The 21255-nt window shown below is 38.5% G+C and overlaps 1 protein-coding gene across 1 annotated transcript; it reads right to left on the bottom strand.

Moving 5' to 3' along the window:
- Window positions 1-794: 794 nt before the first annotated feature.
- Window positions 795-19384, bottom strand: LOC110956198 (occludin-like). The gene is given in 14 exon segments (XM_022201526.2): window positions 795-2268; window positions 2527-2568; window positions 3416-3587; window positions 4330-4548; window positions 6904-6957; window positions 6959-7065; window positions 11832-11984; window positions 11986-12000; window positions 12607-12651; window positions 12653-12706; window positions 12708-12782; window positions 12784-12801; window positions 14465-15053; window positions 19098-19384. Coding segments are annotated over 13 exon segments (1626 nt in total). The 5' UTR covers window positions 15038-15053; window positions 19098-19384; the 3' UTR covers window positions 795-2169.
- Between the last annotated feature and the right edge of the window lie 1871 nt (window positions 19385-21255).

Genomic DNA, 21255 nt, shown 5'->3' with positions numbered 1-21255 from the left:
CTAAAATTTCTATTGATAGTTGATTTAAAAGTTTTATATTTATATACACTGTTGTCTAAAAACAAATGCACAAAGGAAATAGAGGTACTCACCTCCATTAAAATGTTCGCCCTCCTCAGCAGGTCTCTGTCTCCTCTTAATGCATCCATTCTCACGTGCAAATAACTGGACGAACAACCACACATAAACATCTGCAGTAGTCATCAGTGGGGGACTGTTTACAACTTATTTAAACAAATGTCCGAGGCTGACATGAGAAAGTTCATAGATGTTTATCTGTAAGCTCTTCTTTCATCAGACTAAACACTGTGCGCATTAGCCCTCATTATACGATTAAGTAACTGGCCCTCAATTGTACATTTAATGCTTTAATAAAGCATTATTTTGCAAACAAAATACTGATTAACATAAAGTAATCCTAAGAACCCCTTCACATTTGGAGAAGGTTGGTGGTACATTAAATAGCTTTAACTCTTCTTAAATAAATTCTGCTTTCTCTGTGCGAAGTTGAACGGCCAGTGAGAATACAGAGCTGCAGGGTTACTGCAAATGGTTTACTTTTACAGTTTGTAATATCAAGTGTACATGGGACAAAATATAGATTTGGATCCAGTAAATTATTGTAAAATGCTTTAACCTACCAAGAGAGGGCAGCATCAGCTTACATCAGACTCACTGGGATGGTCTGCTGGATCAACGGAGTTCTCTGACAAGGTCTTCCTGCTCTCCCTGCTGGACGCTTTCTGTAACTGCACAGACCTCCAACTCAAGCAGCAAATTACTACCAATAATACTTTTAGAGAATTAGAAATGTTTATTACTTACTGAATTCAATACCTTTTAGACAACATAATTTATGGAAGTATACAGTTACAAAAATGGTCTTTTATAATAGCATCAAAGAAAATAAATTCTTACAAAAATAAATGGCTCGCAAATGGTTTGTAAAATGATAACAATGTTCTTCATAAAAATACAAACGCATGACAAATCAAAATTGTGTCTAAACCGTTTTAAAATGTACAGAAGATCGTAGCTCTTTATACATGCAATGGATTAATACAAAATCACAGCAGATTTCATTGGCAACAAATCAAAAAAAGAAGAGTTTAGCTTATAGATAGTGAGACAGGCATGTTTTACAGGATGTTGAGGAGTGTGCATGATAAAAAAAACATTTAAATTGTTTGGCTAATTTTACCAATTTGCATTGCATAAGCACATTTTAATTGACCCCAGCCTAAAAAAAACAAGCCACTATGGATCTTGAGTGTGTACAAACACTAGGGGATCTAAAGGGCAGCTCTAACAGTCACACTGTGAATTTGTTCTTGGCAAAGAGTACCAACAGAATTCATTAAAAAATACATGTACAATAAAAACAATGTCACACATATCTCATTGGCCAGTTTGTCCCCTTTTTGGTCTCACCAAATCAGTATAAAAATCTTAGTGTCACCAAAAACCAGTACAAGAACAAAATACACAATCCCACCAGAAAGCAGTTAACTTCATTGACACTTATGGTAGTTACAAACACTGATGCACACGGAAGAAAAGCTCAGCTAAAGTTCATTTGTGACAAAGACAACACCATGTCAAGGTTAAAGAAACTGCAGATTTGCTCAAAAACTATCCCAGCAACCTGTCTCACGCATTACTACACTGTCTACAATACTGCTTTTATCTGTGGAGATAAAACAAAGAGAAGTTGCAAATTTGCAGAGCAAACAGAACCGCAGAAGCTGAGTACAGTGTTATCACAGGTGGCTGAAGATCGAGTGACTTTCTAACCACCTTTCTCCTACCGCACCCTCTGATCCTCACATGTGGCTGCACACTGCAAACACTGGGTAGGACCTTTAGAGAAATGGCAGTGTTCCTCTGAAAAAACTGCAACTGAGGATCCTTTTTCAATTTTCTTTTTTTTTCTAAATGTGGTGATTAAATGTAAGTGATCAGAGTATAAAGTCGAGTCTAAATTATTACTAATTTACAGTATGTTCCCTGTGTGTGTCAGCAGTATGTATGTGCCTGTGTGTGTTTCCCACAACTTTGGTCTCAGCATGTCACATGGTCTCTGTAGCATTTTGGAGTGTATCTTGGCCCATGTCTGTGAGCATTTGCTGTGTCAGCCACAGAGCAGAGAGTCAGGACTGGGTGGATTCTTCAGTGGTTCTTGTCGTAGTCCTTCACCATGCGTTTGATGTGGAACAGTTTGTGTCTCAGTCTGCGACACTCTTTCTTCTTAGACTGGTAGTTTGGTGTCTACAGAGGACAGACAACACAGAGGGGTCATTTAATACAGCTACAGCAATAATAGAACCTCTGGGAGAGATTGTCAGCCCAGGTAATGTAGAGAGAGCACCAAGCAGTTACAGAGGTGCTATATTCAAAGAATGCCATAACAATGAAATCAGACAACATCTTGTAGCTGCTGTAGACTGATGCTGCCTTAAATATCTGCATATTAATGTTATTACCAGCAAGTTTATGAGAAAAATGACCAAAGAAATGTGCCCTCACCCGCTTCAGATCCTTCAGCTGATTATATTCCTCTGCCACAGCCTGAAAAAATAGAGAGAAAAAACATTTGGTAAGACTTGAGGATTCTTTCCTTTTCCTTTAAGATCAATTATCTTTTGAGAACACAGTGAGGTTTGTCTTATGCAACAAGTTTTAGTGTCGATCTGAGTCACTATTACCTGTCATTAGGGACTGTGTCACATATAGCTGAGGTGAAGGATTGAAAGCTTGCGACATCAGTTATCAGGTCAAGGACAGCACGTCTTACTTGAGTAAGACACATGATCTAATCATATGTGTGTGGTTACCTCTTATTTGAGTGTTTTCTATTCTTCTGTCTGAGCACAATATTACAATTATTTCCTTCAACACGTCTTACAAACTTCATCACAGGTGAACTATAGGGATGACTGTTTGCATTACGACAGCGCAGCTTTCTGATACTGAACACTTAATATTGTTTTGTTTTCATAATAAATATGGAGTTCTTGCTTCAAAGTCCCAAAACGTTCAGGGAGCTAAAAAAAAAAAAAAAGCAACATAAAAATGAAGTGTGTGAAAAAGAAAAAGGTCACACTCCCCTGTACTTTACTCCATAAAAACAGACACAATGATAACATTTTAATAGGTCTAGTCTCAAATGTGCTGTGTAATGTGAAATCAGTATATAACTTTGTCACATCTTGTCAATTTTAACCCTTAAGTGTTCATACCAAACACAAGAATTTCTTAACTCAGATTGTTTATTTATGCATCTTGATCCACTGTGTAAATTATACTGACAATTTCTGTTACATTCCTGTTTTGTGATTTAGCCTCATTTTGTAATCTATACCAGGTTTGCTTTTGGTTTAATGATTTTAGGAGGTGAGTACTACGTTTATCTAACCTGGTATTTGGCAGACGTGTCATCCAGTGTGTCCAGCTGACGGCTCAGTTTGTTCAATTGATCATTTATGTCGTCCATCTCGGCACAGAGGCGCTTGTACTCCCGAAGATCAGTATCAAACTCTCTCTTATAGCTATGCCGCTGAGCATCTGATGTTATCTCCGGGTACATACTGGAGGACAAGAGTCAGAGGAAGAAAGTGGTGCACAATGATGGAGAAGTGGGAGGTTAAAACAGACAAATAAACTTCAGCATTGAAGATCAATTTGTATTAGTCTGATGCAAAAAACAGACCTGAAAATGACAACTTACAACCTTCACAAAGGTTATCAAGTTTACTACTGAAGCACAGGGACACAGTGCATGGGTCAAGGAGGTTTAAATTCTGATTACAAAAATGGTGAGATCAATTTAAAATGCCTCTCTCTGGGATGTTTATGAAAAAGTGTCTGAATACAACTGGATAAGAGCACTGTCTTCACAATGACTCACATTTTTTGTACCTTTGTCCCAGTTCTCTCAGTATGCCTGAGTACAACTCCTGAGAACTGGCATGCCTCAGAGGATTAACTGCTCTCCTGGACAGAATGAGGAATATACAGCCTGTGGCCTTTTCCGAGCTTTGTTGTTGAAGCATCCATTACCTGGCTGTTATTTACATTCATGTTTCAAATTAAAAAAATGTTCTAGCTGCATTTTCCTGTACACCGAGTTGCTGTCATGTAAGCTGGGTTATCTGAGCTTACAGTTATTAATTCATGTCAGAGAATCTAGGACTGATCCTGAGGGAGCAATGGTATTTGACTGCAATCTACATTCTGAGTTCTTGGCTAATGACATTTTCATTTCTAATCCAGACAAGATGTGAGCAGCTTGAGGACAAAGTAGTACAGTCATGGATGTTTAGTTCTTACCTCTCCCATTCTTCATCATCAAGTTCATTGCCTGTCTCTCCTCCTGTGGTGTACTCTGTTTCATACTGCGATTCGTCCAGCTCTGGGTTTCGTCTGCGTCTCTTGCCCCTGTTGGCAGAGGGTTTGCGGCCTCCACCTGTCTCCTCTGAAGGGCTGGAGCTGGTGCCCCCACTGTGGGAAACCATTTCTGATGGTCGGCCGGTTGTCCTCTCTGAGTATCTGTATGACAGAAACAAGGAGATTACACAGTTTAGTCAACTGGCTTACAGTGGGACTCCCTGAAGAGTTGATGATAAGTTTAAAAACCTTGCTATCTGCTTTTTACTGTGAGCAATGTGCACATGCAGTCTTAACAGTGAGTTAGGGTTTTTCAAAAGAGACATTTCTACATTTGTCAGCTAAAAAAAAGACATTCTTCCATGCGCTAAAAACATCTGAATTAAAATGTGGTGGCAGTTGTGAAGTTGCTTATCCATGTTGCTGGCATGGTCACGTGACAAACTACACTTAAAGAAATCCTAATTAATGATCAACTTTTGCGCATTATGCAGCTGGAACTTGCAACTGTTTAACCTAGCACAAAGACTGTAGCCGTGGTTTAAAAGCAATTAGCTGTTCTAAGGTGAGCTTTGTACAAATCTTTGTATTATAAAGCTCAGATAAAAGAGAAAACAGTTTTCAAAGATGAAAAATATTAAAAATAAGGAAATTGTCGCTGCAAAAATATTATTTGAAATGGTTTTTGTTTTTTGTTTTTTTACAAAGACCTACTGAGTAAATTAGTGAGCTTTGGAGGCGTTGGTAAGCCATGCATTTCCCCTTACTTCAAGTTTTCAGTGTGCTAGCTAAAGCTAATATGTGGTACAGTATTAATATTTTTCCTCCAAAACTGCAAAAATGCCTTTAATCAAAGTGCATGACAGAATGCAAATTTGTATATGAGATTATATTGACCATTGTTTTAAACAAGCATACGAGGAGTGAAACACAGAATAGCATTCATAGAGTTGAAAAATCTCATGAATGTCTGAATTAATACACTGGAATTCAAGGAATTAGAGAAAGAAATGAAAGTCCAAGAACATTGTGACCGAAATAACATCGGTAACTTGTTACTGATATGACCCAGACAGACGGCATATGGACGCAGGTAGACACTTTGAACCACTAATGATTACTGTTGCTTACAACCTACAATCTGACTGAGCCATATGGAGGCCCTCAGCGACCAGAAAGCAGGTAGAGCTCTATAATAACGCATGCGGGAGACATGTTCAATTTTGCTGGTTTGTAGGGATTTGTAGAAGAATCCAAATCCAGTGGCACAGATATTACAAGTTCTTACAAAAGGCTAAATTATGTCAACAACAGAGCATACTGCAGGTCTTCAGGCTAACATTCTTCTGCTTATGAAAATCCCATCTCTGTTTACTTGGTGAATGAGAAAATTGTTAGAATATTCTGTACTTTCAACTGTCCATCCTGGGTCCTAAATTTAATGGTCTGTGCAGTTAAAAGCACAGTATGCAGTAAAGGCTTCTCACATAAATTGTGGAAAAGAGACTGACTTGTTTTTTACAGTAATGGAGATGTTATAAAACTGTAGAGAGAAGTGTACATGACGTGTCACCAGTATTATAGGCACTAAAACAAACAAAAACAAGGTGCTGCAAAAATAATTCCTAGTTTTGATGAGAAGCAAATACTTAAGTTCACAAACATCCTGCCTTTTCTCCTCCTCGGAGAATTCAATGAACACAAGAAAAAAAAAAAAAAAAACAAGGGAAAGTTAATCCGACAAAGGCTCAAAGGTCACACGGACTGTTCTCTTTTGTGGGTAGGGCAATATGCTTTCATGGGCTTTTAAACAGACTGGTGATTAGATATAGCTTGTGTGAGTCACATGTTTAGAGGCTGATTCATTTTGGGCCGTGCTTTCAAAGATACAAACTTAAATGTTGCGGCCACTAGCTTCACATAAATTAATATTTAAAAAATCTACTTTCTGCTCGTGGATTTTCAACACATCTCTCCAACTAGAAGAACATTCACAAGCAACAAGACATAGTAATAATAAAAAAGAAAATACTAATCCTGTATCTTTGTGCCAGTTATCTCTTAATATATACATATCAAAAAATTGTGCCAAACATTTTTGTTGTAATGTTTTTTCTCTCCCTGTATTACAATAAAGTGTTTTAATGATTAATCCAATCAAATGTGATTCAGAAGTATTGCATGACCTCGCCAATATAGCTAACACAGTGATATCATTTGAAAAAAGTGTTTCATGGAACCGTACGCTCACATGGGGCAGAGAATCCTGACCTACCAGAGAGGCATTGGGAAAAGTGGATTATTTGTACGAAACATGACAAAACAAATAAATTTGAGTAATTGTGAAGATGCAGATTAAGAGGAAAAGAGGATGAGTATACCTAAATATATATTTGTGGAAACTCTCTTTAGTACTGTGTTGTATGTGTAGTCGTTTTACTGTTTAAAATCTGAAAACCAAATAAAAAAATTAGATTTTCAAAGCAGAGATGGGGCTGAATAAACAGTGTCACTGACTCGTTGTTGTCGTAGAGGTCCTCATTGTAGAGCTGCTGTCCACCTTCACTGGGGGTAGGAGATGACACTGTTAGCTGAGGCGTTGAGCAGTCCGCCTCCCTTCTCCGACACCAGCAGGGTAGGGGCATCCTGAACACTGCGGCTTTCCTCCACATTGTTCACCTACAGCAGGCAGGAAAAAACAAAAGGAACAAGCTCAGCAAATACAAACAAACAACTGAAACACAAGACCAGATCACCCACAGGCCTCATATTCCGACTATTAATCCTGTTAAAGAAACCATTACTTTTCTATTTTTCCAATGTTCATCTAATATTAAATAATCTAATGCCACTTTTGCATTCTTTTATCGCCATCAGAGCAAAGCTTTGAAAACTGCAAATCAGAGCATCTTATAGTGAAAGGCAAACCCGGCAGCATCAGCTTCAACGATCGGCTTTTAAAGGAGACAATCGAGAGAAAACAGTATGACAATTAGTGCTTAAAGTTTGAGTGAGCAGTCAGGCAAGAAACTGCACATCACAATCCAGCTACTCAATCAAATGAGGGTTTTCTGCTTGCTTCCCAGTGCATGAAAAGGTTGAGAGAACAAAAACAAAGAGGGGCTAAGAGTTAATTAGAAAGAAAAAAAACCCTGAATAAAACTAATTGCTTGAAACTGTCATCTAATACCTTTGATTGTTTTTTGTCTATGGGAGGTTAGCATGTTTTTCAGGCTGTTTCTGATGAACTTATAACCTACAATTATACAGCAACTCATAGGAATATTATACACACACTAAGTAACATACAATAATTCCAGCTTTGCTTTCATTTCTATTGTCTTTTGTCCTTGTGAACACCTGGACCGGATCTGTTCTTCCTTTCTGTCTTTAAACAACAGGAGTGTCCCATGGAAAGCACTTACTTTAATCTGTATTTCCAAGTCCTTCCTGTGAGGTCAGAGAGTCACAATAGAATTATTCAAAATGAAAGCCTCAGGACTGGCCTCTGCTTCATCTCGCAACTTTTCAACGATTCAACAGCTTTTCGAAGACCTCTACACAAAGTAGCAACCCCAATTTGAAACAGATCCGATTACCTGGAAAGTTAGCCCAGCTTTATATTAGCCAAAAACTGGACTCTGGTTAAAGGCGAGAAATTCATCCTGAATCACTTTGTAAAAACTCTTGTGAAACATCGACCTGCTTTCTGCTTTTTTAGGGTGGTAGCTTACAGCACAATTCCCTGAATTCCTTACAGTGTAGAAGCAGAACCAAACATCAGCACTCCCCCCAAAAAACAATAATCATGATGGGTGGAGTGTTTAGCTAGAGGAGAGCTGCCCTTCTTGCAGCTGCAGGAGAATCCTGTTTGAAGAGAGTAGTCCATGGAAGAATCCCAACAATGCCCTCTCAGTGTGCAGCACAGCAGCTACTGGGCTGTGAGCAGAGTGTAAGCACAGTAAGAATGTCTGAGAGTCCTGAACCTGGTGAAGCAAAGCCAGGAGGCCAAGATGGAGAAAGACATGTAAAGGCTTTTAGACAGTGGTAGATGATGAGGATGCAGTGAGGCACAGAGAAGTAAAAAATGAAGGAGAAGTACTCGTGAATAAAAGATGAAGGAGTAGAAGAGTGAATGAAACAAAGACAGTCATGATGGTGCAGGGCAGGAATCAGGGACCCGTGTTGAGAAAGAAAAACTGAACCACAGTTCAAGTGAAAAAGCAAATACATTTCCTGTATGTAAGTTCTCTAGTACCTACTTGTATAATGAAGCAACACTATTATTTTTCCATGCATGTGCTCTATCAAAGATTATGGTACTTGAGTAGCAAAACAGGCTTTTATATCAAGTTATATTGAGCAGCAGTAATGCAGTTGATGTTGCACTGAATGACTGAAAACTGATTGATTTAACATTAAAATCTGAATTTAATGGAATCCATATTTCAAATCCCAGGAGACACAGTTGTAATGATAATTTTCACCTCCGATGTCTTAACTAGTTGTGTAAACTAAACTGAGAGTGAGGATGCAAACCGGGGACAGCAACATCTGTAAAGAAAACAGCTGCCGCCACATGAGGTCAACTGTAGCTGAGCAGGATGGCAGAGTTTATCTGTAACTTTTCTTACCTCTGAATGCTCAGACTGAAAAGAAAGAACCCAAGAGTTTTTAAGTTATTTTTTAAGGATACAAAGCCAATAAAATGCTGAATTTATTTTGAGAATAAAAAAAATCAGAACATCAATGATCTGTTGGATATTTTTTCGAAAAAGTGCAATCAGATTTTTTCCTCATTTATGCGACCCAAAGTATGCTTTGCTCTCTAGAGTTCACTTTCACTTTTTGCTATACCATTATTTCAAATGGTGGTTATTTCCATGTGAGGGCATGTATAACCATGTTCTACTACAGCATGAAACCACATCCACTCACTGTTTGGATGTTTAATCTATGAAGCCTGTTCAGGATGCTTTCACTCTCCATCTGTGCAGCAACTTCGTGGTTCCAGCACACAGACAGCCCTGCAAAACGAGTGTGGGTGACCTCATGCAGCAGACACAAGCAGCCCCCCTGGGCGAGGCTGAATGAAGCTGTGTGTGAGGTCATCAGAGCGAGCCAGGCCTCCCCGAGCTCAGCAACAGAGAGGGGTCCAAACTCAAACTAACCACAGCCACACTGTCAGTGGCCCAGTGTTTAAATTAGCCAGACCAGCTGATGACTCATTTTGTTGGCAGAGATATGCAGGTATGAGGACAAGCAAAGGAGATAGCTAGTGCAACGTGGAAGCTGAAATGAGGAAATAAGGACAGGCAGGACTTAAAGACACTGTTACAAAGATAAAATATGTATGCTGGGCATAGTACAGTCATTATCATTAAACAATAAAGGCACACTCTGACTGACTTGATTTTGTAAAGAGCACAGTCTTCAGGCAGCAAAATAAACTTTGTACACTACCTACATGCTGTAGTCTATGTCCAAAACTACATTGGAGTCTGTGTTTTAAAATATGAATAAATAATTATCTGTTTGCATGACCATCAAATCTTCTAAGATTTAGCTTTTTTAAAAACTCTTTGCTTTTTGTCACAAACCTTTTAAACACTAGACATACCTTTTTTTACAGCAGCATGTCAATGAAAAAATGTTTAAGCTGAGTGGTATGCAGACTTCATTACTGTACCTACAATATGGTGATGACATCAGTGAGCATGGCTCCATTATTAGACACTAGGCTCACAGTCATAGGATTCAATTTGAGCTTGTCTCATTTACTCTGCTCTGCCTGTGCGTCTCTGTGTGCATGATGCCATACTCTAAGCAACCTCTCTCCAAAAACAAACAGCTCTATATAATCCACTATAACAGCATGTCTGTTAAGTGTTTCTTCTGGTATTTTGCCTGAAAAAGATCCACTGCTCCACAAAACATTTTCTCAAATCTGTACAAAGTTATGGTAGCACATAAACAATTAGTAAACACTGTAACTAATCACCAAGAATTACATGTTTAAATCAGTATGGGAATTTAAGGGGAGATGGTAAGCGAGCAGTATTTAGTTGTGTTTCATGATGTTTTTTCTGCATATTTGAATAAACTTTCCATTTTGTTCCTTTATGTCAATTTCGTACTTTTCTCATTTCAAGTCAGTATGTACTGTATATACTCTATATCATGTCTGCTCGTATTCATTTCTTTTCTTGACATTCTTCTGCTCAGTGTCTGTACATACAAAGAATGTGGGTATTTTCCACTGAGTTCTAAAACAGAAAACAATAAGACAAGCACACACACATGTTGGTGTACTTCGCTGAAAGTCAAAATATTCAGATAGTGCTGTTTCAATAACAATTACATTTCCAATCCTGAGTTTTTGATTTTTTCCACTTCACTACGTTACCACACTGTTACTCTGTGACATTCACTGTATGAAACTCGCATCATTTGAAAAGTCTCAGGTCAAGTCAATTATCAACCAATATCTCAAGGAACAGTCAAATATGAGTGCCATGTTGTCGACATCTAAAAAGCTTGAAGGCAGGCTCTCTAGAAACCACCTGGCGGCTTACTATCTTCTCGGGTGGTTAATGATTACTCAGAGTGAAACCAGGTCGTAGCCCCATGAGCAAACAATCACTGGCTGCTATCAGCCCTGACCCTGAACAAAGTGACTCAGTCAGAGGAAACACTGTTTCACTGGTAGCGTGACTGCTTCCTAACTGGATCTTATAAACTAATAAACATTTCTATATGAGTCTCCTCTAGAAATTTCAACCTATAAAGACGTATGTCAGATGTGCGTTTCTTTAGATAAAAGCACCTGTTAAATGAAACTGTGCGACTGTAGCATTGTAAAGCAATAGAAACGTATGACAAATGCCAAGGTAGTAACAAGCTTTACCAAAGTCTCTTGGGTCATAGAGCAAGTTATATGTTAAAATAGCATAACAAGGACAGACTAACCTCAGGAATGTGCAAGTCTCAGCTTGGCTATTTACTGCACCTGCACCACCACAACTGCCTACCTGTTTTGTAACTGATGACTACCTGAGCAGTCAGATGTCCACCTCACTGATGACCTAGCAGCAACTCACTACTTACATAAGAGATAATGTAAAACGGTGAAAAACTATTTTCCATTTGGCAAAAAGTTACATAATGTGGCAGAGATGAAAGTATATCAGTCAGTTTTTGGTGGCTGATATTTTTCTGTGCAGAAAAAGCCACTGAAGCTGACATTATCATCTATTAAAATCTGTCATTGTATTTCATCCTTGGGCTGGATTTAAACACTGTGTGATCCTATTCATTTGACTGCAAGCTGTGCATGCAAGAACTCCAGGTCAGGCTAGGGTCAAAATGTGCTGTTCTTTTTTTTGTTTTTAATCCCATGTAAACCCAGTTCATCAAACTGTGTTTACCATCCTGTTGTCTCTTACCCATTCTTCGACATCTCTTCCCTCTGAGGCCTTTCCACCAACAAGAGGCTCTTCCCAGTAGATATTCGGTTTTCCGTGCCGCCAGATCTTCCCTCTTGTTTTGTGTGCAAAGAAAGCAGCGACACAAAAGGCGATGACAACCAGGAATCCCACACACCATGGCGATTGCCTGATAAAGCAAGAACATGACTATGAAATACGGCGAATACACAAGGAGATAAGCTCTGAGATAAAGTTGGTTATTGTCATACAAAAAGCACCCAAATACACAAGTGTGGCATGATTACGAGAAGTATATCACGGTTTGCAGCACCAAGTACTGTAACTGTAACAAATGTTTCATGACACATCACAAAACAGTGCTGGACAGATGATATGACAAGCAATGATATATTATATGTATCTAAATAGTCTAACTTTGCCTAATTTTTTCAAAACATAAAGACACAATATCTACAAGCAGTTCGATTACAATCACTGTTAGCTGTAGATTATTTTCCAATTACAGAACAGTTAAAAATCAATAACAGTAATATATGACAAAATGTCAAATATTTTCTTGGTGCAGTTTGTAATTGTCAAGATTTGATGTTTTCTTTAGTCTGATTTATATAGAATACATCTTGCTTTATAAATGCTGATACTGGGGACTCGCTGATTCATAAATCTAGAAACTAAAATTTTGCGGCCTTTAACATTTATCCAGCTCTACATGAAATGACAATGGAAACTGAACAAATCCAGCAACTGTATATTAACAAACAAAGCTACACACCTCCTGTGGGTCCACAAAGCAGTAATGGTACAGGTACTGGTTGTATCATGGGGAAGCCTCCCACTCCTCCCATCTGGGAGTACTGTGTCTGGTAGAGGCTCGTGGCACATCATCAGCATTGGATTGTACATAATATTGGAAGAGCTCTGGGCCATGGGGTTCACCCCAACAATGTAGGACAATGGTTATGATGCCCTGAAAAAGACACAGAATTAGTACAATGACATCCAGGCATATTAATATTCATAAATATAACATCTGTTGGTTGATTACTGATCGAGACTTACAGAAGTAAACCTGAGAATCCAGCTTATATATGACTAAGACCACACAATCAGATAAAGTGTAGCTACACATTCATCAGTAACCATATCACACACTGTACTGAACATACTGTATATGCAAAGGGTACATTAGAGTGAGGGAGACAACTTTACACTGGGATAACAAATCTCTAATGCCTCTCTAGTATTCTCTAATCTGCCTCTAATAATACAGCATTGGAGCTTACCAGTTTGCTGGAATTGTATGAAAACAGCAACATTTTATGGGTGTGTGTAGTGAAAAAAATGCTCTGTCTAAACTGTAATGCCACTACAGGCTTGAGCATAATCTGGTTTAGCCTATTTTTTCTGAGATAATTAAAGATGGAAAGTAAAAAAAAACATACAATTAAGAATCTAAATGAGAAATTACAGCACATTTATAGAAAACTGGTATAAATAATGACTCTCTTTTATTGTTGAACGTCAATAAATCTTTCCATTCTTGTTTTTTTTTTTTTTTTTAGCTTTACAGTAATGGTATATACTCAGCAGTAAACAAACTGATATGATCTGAGATGGTCATGTGTATGAACATGTGTTTTAACCAACTCTGCCAGGAAACCACTGGGATATGAACAGAGTGTATACAGAGTGCTGCTTCACATTATGCTTCTGGTCGTTAGGGTTTTCTAAAACATGCACATTTAAATACCGCTCATAACAGAGACAGGCGTTCACTGTTTGCATTGTTAGTTGGGATATGAGATGGAAACCACAAAATATTTGACTTTGAGTTTTGCTTCAGCAGGAAAATGTGAATTCAAACTTAATGCCTTTGCAGCAATGATTTACATGTATTTCCTTGAATCTATTGTCTTTTATCTGTATGGTAAGGATAAAACAATGAAGCTGTTTGTTGAGGGAGTGGTTCTATTACCTTGTGTTGGTATAATGGCCATAGAGCTGATAAGAGGAGCTGAATGTTTTGTCCACAATGAGAGGTTCCTGTATTGTTTCTCAGACTACTGTAAATGTACAGCACTTAATATCTGGTGTTTTCTACGTGCTGATGAGGTGCTTTGTGTATAACAAGAACATTAAAAAAAATTCAAATGTACACATCAGGTAATCTATGTGTAACTGTATACAAGCAAAGATAACTATTTTACAAATTACGTCTTCACTTTAAAACAAAAACAAACCCTAGAAATTGATGGATTGTAAATCTAAACAATCTAAACAACACACTACAGTATAGGAAAATCCTGCTATTTGACTGTAATTTAGCCAAAAGCTAAGAGTTCTCACACTCCATACACCTTCTGAGGAGGTGTGTCCTAAGTGCCTGTACTTTGCTCTTGCAGACTGTTGTTTTTCTGTAATATTCGCATTACTTATCCATTGTCACACATTACCATTGTCATATGTTTTAGCAAGTTAGTAAAGCATGACCTGGTGCACGATATTCAGCAAAACACCATTTAACAAAGATTTCTGGCTTCAACAAGAACGGTCACACAGCTATTTACACATTTGATGAGCAATACAGTGAAATCACATAAATGTGGAAGTGGAATGTAAATGAGCATTACCTGCAGGACAGCCATGAAGATACTGACTATCATGAGGGCCAGAAAGAACTTCCTGCTGCGAACTATGTTGGTTTTCGAGAAACTGGCAACGAAGAAGCCCAGTGCTCCTACAAAGCTAATGGCTGCCATGGAAATCATAGCACTTTTGGCCGAGTAAGGAGAAATGTAGTTTCCGTAGTTTCCGTAGTTTCCATAGCCTCCGTAGCCTCCATATCCACCATACCCTGAGCCATAGCTGCCTCCGCCGTATCCACTGCCGTAGCCCATACCAGAGCCATAGTAACCCATTCCATATCCATACTGCATGTCCCACATGAGCGTGGAAGCCACACAGGCAAATATCGCCACACACAGCACTATCACTGTCGCCATCATGGCCTTGATGATTCCTGGAGGTGACAGCCATTTGTAGAAGTGCTGCGGTCTGTCCTCAACATAGTAGGATCCTGGTGGAGGCGGGTATGCGTTGTAATCACTTTGAGGTCCATGGAAGCTGCCTGGAGGGCCAAAGCCGTTGTTGGATGGAGGAGAGTAGACCGGAGGACTGTCGTAATGCTGTCTGTCAAACATCATTCAAGGATATCTGGAACTGTATAAAGAAACACCAAAACAAAAAGAGTCTGTAGAGAACTGAGAGACCAAAGTGTACTGAAGCAGCTTGGAAGGACTGTCCAGCACTGTTTCTCAGCAGCACTGATATGAGCAATACTACTTAGACAGATATGGGAAAGTTAGGCGTGACTGTCTTCGGTAATGAGGCTTAGTAACAGGACAGTGTAAATGTTTTACCATTTCTAAGGGAGTGTGATTTATGAGGGTACAACGAGAGTTGTTTGTGCAATTTTCTCCTTCTGTCAGGTTGAGTAACCGAAGTTTCACTGAAACCAGAATATATATATATAAATTATTTCACAAATCAGATCACACATCTGCTTTTTGCATAAACAGAAATGAGAAATATTTTTAAAAATGACCTTAGCTTTGAGGTCTCTGACCTAGCAAAGTCAGAATCAGTGTGGAGATGTCGGCACCAGGACAGGGAGTGTAGCCAAACAACAATACTTTCCTTTTTGCCTCTTCACAGGCTGTAGGAGTCTCTCTCCGGCTCCCACAATGTCCAGACTTTGAACATTTTACATCCCGCCATTCAGCTAAAAATGTTTCTTCTTTTTTTCTGCTACAAATCTTGCAGAGACGGGTATGCAAGGCCACAGTGTATACGACCACACAATGCCCATTCTTCTACACTGAGCTCTACAGAGAGAGAGTGGGCAACATGTTTGACTGAAAGGGCATGTAAACAAGATGAAGTTACTGTTAAAGAGAAAAATGCTTGCTGTTTTTACCTTGCCCTGAATTTATTAGCAACTGCTTTCTCCATCTCATGCAAATACTAATTGTACTTGCAACAGACTACAACATATCATCTGCTGGAACACTGCAAAAACAAACAATTCAATTGCTTTTGTTATTAACTGCTTAAGGTTTTGGGGTTACTAGATTATGTGTTTCGTCAACTATAGAAAAAGTCCAGCACAAGTTACCAGGGATCAGGGTTCCATCTTAAAATGAACATTTTATCTGACTGTTAACTGACCAAAAACCAAAGACACTGAATTTGAAAAACAGGTTAGGCAAGCTCTCGAGAATTATTTTGATTAATCAATTCACTGTTGAACCCTTTTTCAGAAAAAAAGTCAAATATTGCCCAGTTCAAGCTTGCCATTTGTAAAGACTGGATGCTTTTCTTTGTCATGGCTGTCGGTATTATTTTGCTGAAGACAGTTAAAGTACATTTGAATATATTACTTACACTCTGGGACAGTGTGACAGCGAACATTTTCTGCTATATACTGAGGTTTTACTGAAAAATTTTTTAACTAATTTATTATCAAGGATTCCATGAACAGTGCAGTTTCACTGAACTCTACAGTACCACAGTTTTGATTTTAATCACAAACCCATATTACATTTACATGTGGTAATCATTCTGGCATCTTGGTGGGATTGTGAGCGAGGCAACGGCCATTCAGAAGTTCAGACATACAGACAGAGATACAGTCTCTGGCACTGCCCACAGTCCAATAACTCTCCGGTCTTTATGGGACTCAGGCACACACAGCAGACGAGGTCTCGCCTCAGAGCCTCCATCCCAGACACCTTCCCATTACACCCTCCCTCAATCCTCCATGTCCTTCATCCCCCTTACAATTGCCCTGTCCCTCAGCTTTCTTCCCCCTTCACTCTGTGCCTCCATAACTCCTTGCCTTTGTTTCAGGAGCAGGAGGGGCAAAAGTCAAGGCTGCTCGTCACGGGAACAGTGTTGCCATGGCGCCAGGGTAAAGAAAAAAGAAACCAGAAAATTGGGGCACTGTCCAGAGAGGATCACACAAGGGCTCCTCTGTCCTGCTCCCGAGTGGAGCGAGGCGGACACGAGGAAGAAAGAGGGGAGGACAGGTGGATGGGTTAGTTGTGCACAAGTGTCAGGTGTCCTATATTGTTGATCAACAGGTAGTCAGACACTGGGGCACTGGGTTATAGTTTACTTCCTGCTGCACTGTTTGATTATATTAATAATTGGCAGGAAATAATCTGAGGATCCAGCCCTTTTCAATCCCTACACACAACTGTGACTACTACCCTGAAAGACTTTTGTGAAATGCTCACAAAAAATTGTGTTTTGAGCCTAAAAACAGGTAATGAATTGAACATTTAACTGCAGCGCTGATCTTCGGTAAGCAGAAATCCCCAGTGCATTTTTTTGAAATGATAAGCTGAAGGTAGACATAATTTATGAAGCAAAACCCCTTCTGAAATAAAAGACTTTGATGCTTGTTCTTTTCTTAATCTTGGAGTAAACTGAATATATGTGTGTTTTGGACTGTTAGTTAAACAGTCAAAACATCAGATGACATTTAATGAAAAGAATACAAAGTGCATTTTCCTTTAGTTTTTTTAAATTGCTATAGATGCAAGTAATATAATTAATTCCACAAAATGCAATTGATAATGAAAATAACCCTTAGATTCAGCCAGACTTAGGATATGGACAAGAAAGATACTCTTGTGTCTTGCACACTGACTTTTGAGGCCCATAAAAACATAGTGAAGATATATTTGGAGCATTTTCTCCTCAAAAGGAGCTCCTTTATTTAACAGCAAATTAGAAGTGGTAGTAGTAGTACTAGTAGTAGTAGTAGAGTGGTGTTTGTCTAAAGCTGCTCACACATCTCATTTTCAAGCTGAGCAGAAAGCAGTGTTTGGACCACAGTCACAGGTCAGGTCATACACCCACCAGCAACAAGCTGAGCTCCACTGCAACACAGAGACTCTATCATCTGCCGCTGATAATGGAATTCCAGTAATACAGTCACATGTCTTACATCTGTCAAAAACAATTAGGCCCCTGCCCTATGTGGGCTAAGACCCACTGGCATACACACAGGGGTCAGCCAAGACTTCCTGCCCAAAAACACCACACTGAAAATCTCCTGGACCAGGAAAACACAAGACCACAGGCTGATACGCAAACAGTTGCAAATATTTTGGGCTCACTGATGTAAAACTAATGCACTAATACAAAAAGTGAGATTGTGTGATGTTTATTTTAGAGAGCTGTGTGGGGCTATAGAGCAGAAACAATAAGCAGACTAATCTGTCAATCGAAGCACCAAAGGATCAATTGAGAAAAATAGCAGGTGAAATTAATGCAGATGTCAGTTATTTGTAGCGCTGCTATCTTGGCCACTCAAAATAACTTATGAAAAGTACATACAAAAAAACAACCACCTTGAAGCTGAAGGCAATGCTATGAAATTCAGCAGATCTAGAAAACTGCAGATCACCAAAAACTCACCACCCTAATAAAACAGGATTTATTACAGTATAGAACTGGATTAGTTTTAGACAGGCATACCTTATGAAGTGGCACCCAAGTGTAAATAATTTGACATTACGGTAGCAATTAGTCTGTAATCCAAGACTTTAAAAAAATCAGCCCTTATAGGTGATATGATAATGAATGAATGATACTGTAGATATGTTATGCAGTATTTTTCTGACCATAGACGTACTTCACACACATATGAGTCATACTTATGGGTGATGAGGTATGTGTTTACATACATCATTTGTGTGCACACACATTTAAAACCACCACCAAAAACACTGCATGGAGTGCAGGCTGTGAAGCTGTGTGGTGATTTTTGATGATGAGCTTACTGTTGATTTAACAATGGACGCTTTAAACGTTAGTTCTTGTAATTCAAGAGTAACTTTATGAAACACTCATTGGGTTTTGTGTTTTTTGTAAATGTTACAGAGGTTCTGGTGATTTTTCGTCGTGTCTTGTTCGCTGTATTGTCCCAGCAGACCTCTGATAAAAGTCGAGTTAGGTCCATTTATTTAATTACCAACAGAGAAGCTCACTGTGATGATGTTAGCTAGTTAGTGATTAAAGACCCACCTGTTGAAGTTACAAATCTACTTAGAGTTAAATGACACATTTTCTGAAACAATAACGACTTTGAAGAACTTCTTAACAATATTAATGCAAGCTTAACTGACTAGTTTGTTAGGAAAGCTTCACAGTTTGCTGTTAAAAACACTTTTTTCCACCTTACGGTTCTCTTACCTGAGGATCGCGGAGGGGGAATAAACACTTGACCAATGTCCGTCCGTGTTTCCTGTCAAAACTCTCCTTCCTCTCAAAGCTGGAGGTATTTTAGGGATAAAAACGAGTCCGTCAGAATATTACCGTGTTTCTGAGTCGGTGTTAAAGTGGACCTCTTTGTTTGAGGCCAACTTTAAGAGTGTTTTCTAGGTTTCTAGCAGCGGTCCCGGAGGAGACTCTCACCCAACGGTCCTCTGAACAAGTGCTTTGTCCCGCCTGTCCGCGGTGATCAGGCCCGCCGCACTACACCGACACACCGCCGCTGTGTGACCGACAGAGGTCAGGCTTTTTCTGTTATACAAGGACGGTACAGGACAGAATCATTGTTAGAAGGACGCGATTCAGCTAAATTCAATTCATATTAACATCTTGTGCAGAAGTAATAGCTAATTAAATGGTGAATACCGAAGTAAAGCGCCAATAAATAAAAACAACTATCGTAATTATAGTCTTCCGCCAGGTAATATAGTTCTGAAACCGAAGTTAGGAAAAGTTTGTCTGAGAACACAAGTAAATATCAAAGGAGGGAAAATGTGACAGATAATAGTTTTATTTATTTTAAAATCTAGAGAATATTAGTGTAAAAAAAAGCTGTTATTGATACATTCTTTTAATTAGCAATTTAGCCTGAAATTTGTATTCTGTGATGAAATAAAATAACTTGAACAAGTAGGCTACTCTTAATCTGTTCCTTTATTATTACGTTGGATGTGGAGTTCTTTTTGTTATTTTATTTTAAAAAGGTTGCATCTTATACAGTCAGATTTAATGGGAAACCCCAGGATTTTTCATTTTGGAGTCAAAACTTTATTTTCATTATAGGGTTTGTGGTCACTTTATAAAGTTTGTTCAATCAATTCAACATTCACGTAATTAATATTACTGACCATATTAACGTTTAGGTATTTTTTTTTCAAACTTATTTTTACATATTAAAAATAATGTGTTTAGTAGGCTTCTTGGTGCCAAACTCATTTACCATAAACCCCAGATTTGTTCTTTAGTTCTCTCTGGTTCTAAATCCCACTTTCTGTTTCTCACCTGCCTTTGTTAGTTTGTATTTTTTTGTCTCCAACCTCTGTTTTTAAACCAAGTCCCAGTGCCATTTGTACATTTCATATATGATCTCTGTTGCACTCTTGCGTAATAGCATATCTTAAGGCTGTATCAATCAAGAACTTCTTTGTCAAAATAAACCTACTTTCTTAAATACACAGATTTTTAAAAGGCTGTGCAGAGAGGAATAAGAACTATATCAGACAGACATCATCAGCACATAGATGTAACGATAGCACATCAAGGTGAAACACAAACTTTCTTGCTTTAAACCAAGGTTTCAATAAGAAGAATCAAGACATGGAAGTGATGAACTGTGGTAAGATTGTTTAGCACCACAGCAAGAACACCTGGATTCTTCTTAGTGCCTCACTTACTGATAAATGACACTTGGATCCTTAAAATATTGAAGTTCTTTTCTCAGTGCACAAGTCTTGTTGTCAGTATATAAAGTTGCCTAATGCAGCACTATTTAATAGTTATATCAAAGCGTGTGAAGGGACACACACTACTGTCAAAAGTCTGGGGATCACTTAGAAATGTCTAGATTTTTGAAAGAAAAGCTTTTTTTTCCCAATGGAGATAACAATAAATTAATCAGAAATACAGTGTAGACATTGTTAATGTGGTAAATGACTATCCTAGCTGGAAACGACTGATTTTTAATGGAATATCTACATAGGGGTACAGAGGAACATTTCCAGCAACCATCACTCCTGTGTTCTAATGCTGCATTTTGTTAGCTAATGGCATTGAAAGGCTAATTGATGATTAGAAAACCCTTGTGCAAATATGTTAGCCCATGAATAAAAGTGTAAGGAAAACATGAAATTGCCTGGGTGACCCTAAACTTTTGAAACAATAGTGTACATTATCAAAAAGCTCAGAGAAGACCAGCAGGCACCACTGATTCAAACATTTAAGATCATGTCAGTGTGTATAACATAAGAATTAGATATGACAAAGCAGACAAAATATGGAACAAAATGTCTGAACATCACATGATTTTATGCCAAACAGGAAAACAGTAGGAATTATTACCATCATAAAACAACACTTTGTC

This window comes from Acanthochromis polyacanthus, chromosome 4 (genome assembly GCF_021347895.1).
Source record: "Acanthochromis polyacanthus isolate Apoly-LR-REF ecotype Palm Island chromosome 4, KAUST_Apoly_ChrSc, whole genome shotgun sequence".
In the NCBI taxonomy this organism is placed as follows: domain Eukaryota; kingdom Metazoa; phylum Chordata; class Actinopteri; family Pomacentridae; genus Acanthochromis; species Acanthochromis polyacanthus.
The sequence above is the reverse complement of the archived record's forward strand: the minus strand, read 5'-3'. Positions and strand labels throughout refer to the sequence as shown.